The sequence below is a fragment of the Rhipicephalus sanguineus genome, unplaced genomic scaffold, assembly GCF_013339695.2.
Source record: "Rhipicephalus sanguineus isolate Rsan-2018 unplaced genomic scaffold, BIME_Rsan_1.4 Seq7662, whole genome shotgun sequence".
NCBI lineage: Eukaryota > Metazoa > Arthropoda > Arachnida > Ixodida > Ixodidae > Rhipicephalus > Rhipicephalus sanguineus.
In genome coordinates, this window is record NW_023615943.1 from 1,022 (window position 1) to 11,372 (window position 10,351).

General features: G+C 47.0%; 1 protein-coding gene across 1 annotated transcript; it reads left to right on the forward strand.

Moving 5' to 3' along the window:
• The first annotated feature begins 2,394 nt into the window (after positions 1-2,394).
• LOC119378293 (zinc finger CCCH domain-containing protein 11B-like) lies at positions 2,395-9,907 on the forward strand. Its single transcript, XM_037647478.2, has 3 exons — positions 2,395-2,447; positions 3,068-3,200; positions 9,747-9,907. Exons 1-3 carry the CDS (start codon positions 2,409-2,411, stop codon positions 9,890-9,892), a joined length of 318 nt encoding a protein of 105 aa, XP_037503406.2. The 5' UTR covers positions 2,395-2,408; the 3' UTR covers positions 9,893-9,907.
• Positions 9,908-10,351: the final 444 nt, after the last annotated feature.

The window sequence follows — 10,351 nt, forward strand, 5'->3', positions numbered from 1 at the left end:
CCACTGCTTATCCGTAAAGACATCGCCGCATGGCGCCGTGATAGCGGCCCCTTTGAATTCCTTGTCTGCTTCACCCCATAACACTCCGACATTGCAGCAAAGCTGACTTTCGGACTCGGCTACTGTCGCAAACAGATCGACTTGCGGGCAAGCGCTGGTTCGAACCTACTAGATGATAGATGCGGCAGAGGTGGGGGCTTCAATTAATGCCTTTCAGACCTGCAATTTGGGCAGAAAGTTCGAAAAATCGGATGCCAAATAGTTGAAGCGTCCGAAATTTCGGGCGTTCTTATACATTGGCGTCTATGGGGCTGGCGACGGTGCCGCGAAAGCGTCCGAATTTTTGAGCCTATCCGGAAAATCGGGCATCCGAAAAATCGCCAGTTGACTCATTTTTGTGATAATTTTGATTTGACAAAAACCTTGCATGTTGCATACTGGGCTCGGTCCCTCTGTCAAATGAGATTGGTAAGCGTAGAATGGAGGAATAAAAAAAAAATTTTTTTCAGGCAACCTTGAGGATGCCAGTGTTGCCAGTGGGCGACAAGAAGCATTGTCAAGCAAACCAAATGAAACACACTGCTGCACAATCACTTTTTGTCGCATAGAAGTTAACTGTGCTCTGTTCAACTGGTGGTGTCGTCGACGCCAGCGGTGTCGCAAAAGATCTGCATTTTCAATAGCTCAGGCTGACTGGCCATTAATTGTGACTTGGCGCAGTGTCTCAACGAATAAGCATTGGAAGTAGTGGCAAAATGCTGAAGCTTTGCATGAGCTTGGGCTTACCCGAAAGCTTAGACCTAGCCCAGTGCGCGAGTCTGTCTGGGCAGGGTAAAGTAGATTTCACAGCAAGCCTATGTTTGAGGTGGCTGGGTTAGATCGGGATGGTGGTGACTAGAAACAGGGTTTCCGCTTCGCTTGACATTCCTAGCTGTTCATGATATAGTCTGGTCAACAAACACTGCTATATTTCTTGCTACCTTTTCTTCTTGAATGGACAGTGGCATTGGTGTGACAGTTTTCACAAACATGAACATCATTCTCTTGCCAAATTTGTGCTATTTTAAGAGCTCACTAAGCGATGTTACTTATAGGGACCAATAAGCTGTAAAGCCACAGGGCAGTGATTGAGGGCCTATTTTGTCTCTGCATTCACTTTAGGGGGAAATAGCAAGGGCATTTAGCAGGCGCAGCTGTTTGTGTAGCTTACTTTGTCTGAAAGCATAAACTTCTGCATGCATTGTTTAAAATGTAATCTTTCTCACTTGCAGGAAAGGAACAAGGCAGCCTACTCGAAACTACAACACAGCTAGGAAACTAAAAAACAACAGCCCAAGGTAGCGCCAAGCAAAAGTGATGGCTGCCAACCATGATAGAAGAAGAATGATGACTGCTACTTTTACTTTTACTCGACGTGCACCAAGGTGAGCCAATTGCGTAATGCCCGCATTTTCTCAGAAGGCAGTGGGTCTTGCTCGTACCATTGTTTTACGGTGTAGTTTATGTGCTCGCTACAAAAACTGTTTTGGGGGGCATCTGCCCGGCTGGTGTCCATAGCAGTTATTTATGGCAAGAAAAATAAAGCATCTCAGTTTCTTGTTGGAATTGAACTCAAGGAGGTAGCATGTTGAGCCTATCTTACTGCTGAGCCATGCCATTGGCTTGTATGCATGTTGCTCCACGAGGAGGCCCTTTTAGAGGTGTCCTATAGCACTAGGCATGGCATATGCAGCACATAGCAGTTGCAAAGCAAGATGGCCAGTTGGGCCAGTTGGTTAACGTTCGTGTTTGCACCATTTTTCAAACATGAGCAGTTACGTAGTATTGCACCAGGTGTCACCAGTTGGCTGGTTGGGTGTAAACTGGCCAGTTCGGTGTGGGTGTGTTCATAGCCTGTTCTTGCCTCCTTTATAGCACTGCTTAGACTTGACTGTGTTTTTCATTGCATGTTATGGCATCTCAATGTAATTTGTAGACTGCTCCTGAAGAAGCAAAGCTTACAGCTTCGTGCATGGTTGCAATCATGTGATTTTTTTGCTCCATATATCTGTTTGCGAGCCATGCATGCTGTCGAGCAAAGCAGTGTGGCAGCAGTAGTGGTGACAGTGTTGTGCCTCAAGCCTTGGTACAGTTGCTGCTGTAATAACGAGGAGCCTTTTAATAATAATAAGCCTTTATAGAACTTGCTCTGTGGCCACTGCAGCTGTGCGATTGGTGTCTGATAAGTACACATCTGCGGTCGTTGAAGAAACACTGCTGTGGCTTTTTCTTGTTTGGTGGAGTTGTGAATGACTGCTTTTTGGTGTTGTAGGGGGATGACTGTCCCTTCCGGCACTGCGAAGCAGCTCTGGCACAGAACGGTGTGCCCGCACAGAAACGGTGTGCAGCACTGGAAGGAAGGCAACTGCATGAAGAAGTCGTGCAAGTTCAGGCACATGGAGAGCAGGGTAAGCATGACGGTGCAGTGCACTGTTCCGATCGGATGATATGCTAGTGTTCCTTTCTTTCTATCTTTATATCCTTTTGCACACATGGCAGGGTACTGAACTTTTCTTCGTGTGGTATGGTTTAACAAAGGGCAGGCTTCAAGGAGCGCATGTCAAACAAAGGTTGTATGTTGTAATAGTAGATTCTGGTTTTAGCCTTGCATTATTTTCTATTTTGTCTTTATTTTTCTATTATGCCTTGTGCATTATTGTATAAGTGTGCCAGTACAAAGGCTTCTAAATAAAAATTGAACTGGCATTGGGAAGGTTGTTGCAAAACAAATCGCATGGGGCACTATTCACAACATGGCTGCATACTTGAATCTTAAGTCTGAGCACAGTTCATTGGACTAAATCTTCATCTAGTTCGGATTATTTATTACTGTGCAAGTTCAACAGAGTTTTGAGTCACCTTAAAAGTGAGTCACCCAAGTAGAATGTGATTGAACTTGCTGTTTACAGGATGTTTCAAATGACTTGAAAGAAGTTTGGTGAAATTGTATTACGCTATTGCTTAAGCCGTGCTTTTCATGTGGCAAGTGTGTGTGTCCATATCTCCCTGCTGTTGTTTGTGCTTGCAGAAGAACAGGTCACAAATCCCGTGTTACTGGGAGAACCAGCCATCTGGATGTCGCAAGCCCCACTGCGTTTTCCTGCACAGCCGGCCCCGTGCTGCCATCCCAGATGTGCTAGGCGCCCAGCGGGCACCGGGCTGTAAGTGGCATTATTTTTGTTATTTTCTTATCGCGGTGGTGTTGGGGACATTTTTCAGGATATTTACAGCCATGCCCACACAATCTGGAGGTTTGCTAAAAAATTTGGGAATCTGCCTTGCAAATCTGCGAGTTGACAGGCGTGCATGTCCACAACTATCGTGCATGTTCACGTTGTGAGGCCTAGCTCCTTTGCCAAGACGGTCCGCTTCCTCGTTCGGTCCTTGTCCACCTTTCATAGGACGTTTTATTGCGAGGACATGGCTTGCATCGACGTAGCAGGCACGTGTAAACTCAGCACAAGAATGCTGCCTCGAGCACAGCAGCACGTGTAGACGCACTGAAGAAGAAATAAAAGAAAAAGCGCAATAGCAGCGCCGTTTGTAATCTAAATACGAAGGCGCATTACGGCCTCCAAGGTTCGCGCACACAATCTCTGAGGCTATGACGCGCTGCTGATGCCCTATTTTGACAATCTGGTGGCACAGCACGCATGTCCGCGCTTGAGTTCCCACTCCCGCACGTGATTTTCGCGTGGTAGCGTACGTTTGTATCAAATGTCGCGGGGTGAAAATTGGTTTGCAAGATCCGTACTCCATTACATTAAAGGCTAATGGGCCTTGGCCAGGACCACAGAAAAATTCGCATCACCCCGAAATTCGTACGAGCTGTGATCGTATCACCGAGGCTTTACTGTAATACATTGACGTATTAGACATTGATGTATTGGTGCAGGAAAGGCACACATGCGTTTTGGGGCAGGGCTTTTAAGATAGGACAGCATTTAGAGACTTGTTTCAAAACAGGTGCTTTAGAGCAACACCGCTACTTTGCTCAGACTCTTGCCCAAATCTTGTTAGCTTTGGTGAAATCTTGTTGCTAGGTTTTGCTAGTGCTGTGCAGCAAGGTGCTTTAATGCTGGTTGTGTTGTTGGCGAGATAATTGTGTAGCATGTCGTATTCATCGCAGTTCTGTCAGTGTGTTTCTGCTTAAATACAGTAGAATCTCAGTGATACGAATCTGAAAGGGGAGCAAAAATATTCACATCACCAAAAAACTAGTGATATCCCTTTTCAAACCGCGATACAGTTGCAGACCGTTTACTCAAGCGCTGAAAATGGAGTAGAATCTCAGTGATACGAATCTCAAAGGGGAGCAAAAATATTCACATCACCAAAAAACTAGTGATATCCCTTTTCAAACCGCGATACAGTTGCCGACCGTTTACTCAAGCGCTGAAAATGCAGTAGAATCTCAGTGATACGAATCTCAAAGGAGAGCAAAAATATTCACATCACCAAAAAACTAGTGCTATCCCTTTTCAAACCGCGATACAGTTGCCGACTGTTTACTCGGATGCTGAAAATTCGGACGTGCTCGTTTGTTCGGACACCTTCACGGCAGCGCCACTCGTCCCATTGAAGTAATGTAAACTCATGACCAAAAATTTGAATGTCCTAAATGGTGCTGTTCAATTTTTCGGACTTCGGCTGGCTGATCGAGTGCGATGTCAAACGTCATGCCATGCCGTCAATGATGGTTACGATTATACAGACATAACTAACTAGTGCAAAAAACAACGGGACGAGGTGAAGGCAACGGACAGGTCTCGGCGCTAAGTCCTGTTTAGCGCCGAGTCCTGTCTGTTGCCTTCACCTTGTCCGTTGTTTTTTGCGCTAGTTAGTTATGTCTGCAGTCGATAGGCACTAACTAGCCCAACTCGCTTCTCTCATGATGTTTACAATATTTTTGCTAGGTTGCCAGCACTGAAAGGTTGCACTGGCTATGGCTGGAGGTCGTGTCAGTGTCAAATCCACACAGAAATTACAATTGCCAATTCCGAAAGCTGCACGTAATGGTTGTCTTTTGGCTTTATCCAGTCAAGTATCTGTTGAATGGGCTACCACGGCCAAACTGCAGGCCAAGGCAAGTCAAGCTGGAATCGTATTGGTTTGATGTTGAACAGTGCTATTGTCGTCCTTCAGCGATGGCCATACACTGGGTGAAATACAGGCCGACTTGGTCGCACTTAGGTGTGCGTGTGTGCAGACGTGCATTGACAAGTTTTGCTGGCCACTGGGCCAATAAAGGTGCTTTTTTTTTTCTGGTGAATCCTTTTTTTCGGTCTCGATTATTCGGACTTGTCGGCGTTTCTTGTTGAGTCCGAAAAAACGATCGGTGTGTGCATATGCACAAAATATTTACAGTCGATCCCGGATATATCGAACTCGGATATATCGAATCATTGGCTATATCGAACAGTTGAGAAATCCCCTTGAATTTCCCATGCAAAAGTATGGGGTTGGTGTGCACGTATATCGAACTCCCGCACAGCGAAACATCCGCTATATCGAACGCTGCCCCGCGCCGAAGCCTAGAAAGTGCATTTTTCCTAACAACTATTGATAATTTTTTGGCCGCGTTCTTATCAATCCCTCGTCGCGCGCAGGTGACGAAATTGTGTTGCTCTAGTTCGTTGCGCAGCGCTTGTCAGTTCACCGGTATATTTGACGCCCGGTCCGCAGGTTTTAACGCATGGGCTAGTGTTTTTCAAAGAGGAATGAGAATTCGAAGTGACTTGGCAGCCTTGTTGTAACGTTTGCATTCCCTTCCTTGTCTCTTCCCGCACGATGGCATGCGGGCCCGCAAAGCATGGCCTTCGAGATCCGCAACCTTGTGACATATTTTTAATGTTTTCGGTTTTAAAATACTGATCTCAGAGGCTACGCTTTTTTCGCATTTCTCGCCAAAGTAGCGGCTGCCTTCTGCATTCTGCAAAGCCACAAGTGCCATCAGTATCGCAAACATGTCGACGGTGGAGGAATGCTTCTTCGTGCAGCGTTGTCTCTTGCAGAATGTGTACTTCGCGCTTTGTTCTTGATAAATCGTCATTCGGGAGTCGAACTAAGCATTGTCCCGCTCGTAGCGATAAAAATGATGACCGGTGCTTGGAACGACGTCAAGTAAACACCGTCGTGCATTGTTTCCTTATGGGCCTTGTGCCAGGTGACGACTTCGGGCGCGTCATGACCGCCGACTACGGCGTACGGTGCGTCAGTGGATTTTGCGACTTAGCGTTTCCGGGCGCCGTATCCGACGGGAGCACAGCGAGTGACTTCATCGGTTTCTTACTGCATCGATGGCGAGGTCATAGCTGACGTTGCCGGTGCTGCGGAAATGGACCCGTGCGGTTTGAAGATGCCAGCCGCCGTTGCCACCGCTAAACCCTTTACCGCGCTACAGAGCTCGCATCAGCATTCATCGTCGATCACCGCTGTTGTGGCGGAAGGTGCTGAATTTACTTATTTGGAAAGCTTCAATAATGTTGACGATGACTTGAATTCACGACGCGCAAGAAGCAAGACAAGTTGAGACTTTTTTCATGCGAAATAAAAGTGCGCTAACTTGCAAAAGAAGTTCTCGCCTTGTTCTTTAGCATATGTGAGCGAATCGTCATGTTGGCGCTTTTTACGATTTCAGAAAACTGTGTCGAGGCCTGCAGTGCTTTAATTAAAGCCTTACATACGCATATTTTGTATTTCGAATTATCGATATATCGAACTATTTCGCGGTCCCCTTCGAGTTCGATATATCCGGGATCGACTGTATTTTCATAGAAAGTACTCGCGTATGTCTTTCTGGGACGCACGCAAACGGATCACTAAGGGACGGCGCAGCTGGCTGCTGCATATATGTGTGTGAAAGCTTCTCTTGAGGTTAACTGAAAACAAAGTGCCGAAGTCCACTCCTCAAAGTCATTGGCAAATGACAGGAACGCTGAAACACTTCGAGCCTTTTTATGACTTCATTGCCTTTAATCTACCGCTGCATTAGCCACGTACCTTTGGAGCTGCGTAGTTGCTATTGACGATTGCGTCGATAGCGACCGCAGTTTTGTGTGCAGCGGTTGCAGCAAATGGTTGTGACATTTTCAATCTGTGCCATCAGAACTGTGTCGCTGCTATCTGTGGTCACGTCTGCCGCAGTTTTGTTTACAGCGTTTGTGGCATGCAGCATCGCCTTGACTCAGTGGGTGTTGAATGCGCGTGTACTTCAGGATTCTTGTCGTTGCCGTGCGTGATCGCGTTGAAGGCGACAGCGGGCTCGTCCACAGCGATTGTGGCAAATGAAAGCACAGTTTTGACTTAGTGTGCTCTGGCCGTGCGTTTTGGAGCTTCCTGCTGGGCTCGACGGCTTTGGTACTTAAGTTTGTATCGTGTTGCAGAAAAGTGTTCGGAACATTAGAATTTTGGCCCATTGGACACAATGGAGTTCGGCCGGCGAATTTTACGAATTCATATCAGTCAGGTTCGTGTCACCGAGATTCTACAGTACACACAAGACAATCACATTACAGTGGCAAACACACACGTCCACATAGGCTCTCTCATTAAGCACATCTCCGTACGCCCTCTGGCCCTAGTCATGGTGGCAATACCATGCAAATCTTCTCTTCATGCCCCCCCCCCCCCCCCTTTTTTTCTTTTTTTAGTGCGCTGCACGAGCCTCGCTTCTATTTTCTTTTCGTCCTCTTGAGGCACTCTGCGCTACTGTCTGCTCTTTTTACTCGCATTTGCAAATACTTCTTCATAGGTGTGTACAGTAAAAGCTCGTTAATTCGGATTTCTAGGGACCGGAAAAAATGTCCGAATTAACCGAATGTCCGAATTATCGAATGGTCGAAATAAACACAATAAATGCAAGTTTTTTCAACATACCTTTACTTTACAAGGTAATCGCGGATGCGTATCTGTTTTCGAGCAGAAATTCGCGTGGACACAATTTTTCTGAGCCCTTCAAGGTGCTCAGCAGCGCGCATGCTGTCTGCAGTGCCAAAACAAAATTCTTTAAGGACGATTCGTCGCCATGCATCACTTCCTTGACGATTTGCTCATCAGTCAGAGAGCCGGCAGTGGCAACGCCATCAATGCCGATATAATCGTCGAGTGTCAATGCATCAGGCATAACACATCCGAATCCTGCCCGTCATCGGCACCGTCGTTCGGCGACACTTCAGCCACTGCGGCATCGCTGGAGTCGGGCACAACAAAGCCACTGTGCCTGAAACAGTCCTTGGCCTCGTACTTGGGCCGCTTCGCCGGCGTTGGCATCGGCGAAGAGTGCGTTCACACGAGAAGTCAACACAAAAGCACCAGCAACGATCAAGCTAAAGGAGCCGTACTGAATTGTTCCTCGATAATACGGCGTTCAACGATGCAGCACACCAACGGAATCAAAGCAACAAAAATGACACCGCGCCACTCCATGCCCACACGCTATCACGCGCGAAGAAAAGGCGTTCAACCAGTCTCAAGTCAAGCCAAGCCGATAATTGATGTCCATGGCGATGCTGCGTTTGAGCTTCACTTTTGTTCCGAATGGTTCTTTTTTCGTTTTCGAGCCTCGCCAGCGGTCCGAAAGTCGCCGAATTATCCGATTTGCGGTCAAATCTGTCCGAAATAACGAGCGCCCAGTCTCATAGAGTGATGCATATATTTACAGGGACCAGATGACGTGTCCGAATTAACCGATTTTCCGAATTAACGACAGTCGAATTAAAGAGCATTTACTGTATTGATGCTGCTGAGGCCAAAAACATTAAGCTTTGCTAGAAGTGTGGTTTGTTTTAAAGAGGTACTGACACAAACTATTGAAAACAAGATAACTTGTGGGATAGGTGTGTGCGGACACACACACATCATCCACAAAATATCAACATATAATATAGCCTAGAATATATTTAAAATCAATTTTAAAGTGCGTGTTGCACCACTGCACTCGAAACGCGCCTTCGGTTTTTGTGTAAACAATCAACCTTGTATCACATTTGTGTTGGCTGCCACGATCCTTGCGAGCGCTCTCTCCTAGCAGACCTTTTCAATGGAAAGAGGGGGCAGACTTAATTGGGAGTACAAAAGCTGATGTCCTAGCTTCGGCAGTGCATTTTTGGGGGGTCATGCATATTTACAACGCCTCAGAGGGAATTATAGCAGCACCCAGGAAACCTTTGTTAAAAAGAGTTGTCAACACGGTGCTCATGTGCACGCGGTTTTGTGTTCTCACGTAGCCAGCAATGTTTGCACAAAAACCCCTCCAGGTCCCGCCTCACTCAGCGTTCTCTGAAACTGAAATTGCAATTGAGTGCTATGAAACCACCTCCAAATAATTAACCGTCGCGTGCTCGAGCAAACGAGCTTTCCAGCATGATGTAGGTCGTTAGCTACCTATTGCAACAGAAGAAAACAAGATGCAAAATTTTTGTGTCGGTGCTCCTTTAAGGTCTGCGTGAAGGAGGCACTTTGCGACACCCCATTTTTTACTATAGGCTAAACCCTGATAAGCCAGCAGATAAAGTGCTATTGAATAGACCTGTAGTTTCACCTCATGAAGTTACTGGAAGCAAATTGGCAAGTGACTTTGTCCGGCAAGACTTGGCTTGGGTGCGGAGAACATTTCTGTTGTGTTTATTTCTAATTATGAGACAAGGATGAAGTTAGGTTGTCCATCACACAACACCCTTCTTTTGTTGCTGTGGCGGCCACTACAGTGATCCTGCCGGTGCCTGCGGCCCCTGTGGTAGCCCCCGAAGCAGCTACCCTGGTGGTGGCCCCTGGGGCCAAGCAGCCTGACCTGACCGCCACCCTTCCCCAAGCCATTGAACCGGTGGTCGTCAACTTTGATGAAGGTCAGTAGCCTTGCTTCTCCTTTCAGCTCTGATAGGACTCTGTCATGCTCATAGACTCAGCAGGCTGCTACAGGGTCATGGATGCAAATGCTACAGAAATAAGCAGTGAAGACTCCGTACAACGTGGCAACCACTATGCTATAGGATGCCACTTAGGGGTGGTTGCTTGAACGTCCAGAATTTGTTGGGACCTTTTGGGAATCTGCTGCAGTGACCACAGTGCTTTGCTGCTGGACACCCAGTTACTAGCTTGATTCTTGGCTCTTCCAGGCACACTCTTATGTGTGCTCAATGCGAAAGCGCCGACATACAGGTCAGTCCACTGTTAGTGGGAACGTGCGACCGCATCTGGCACTCCGCTCAGGAGCATGCATAGGAAGCGGCATAAACCAAGTGCATGCACGAAACTATGCAGGGTCAGCACATGCTGCGTGCCGTCTGTGACTGAACCATCCCTTCACATAGCT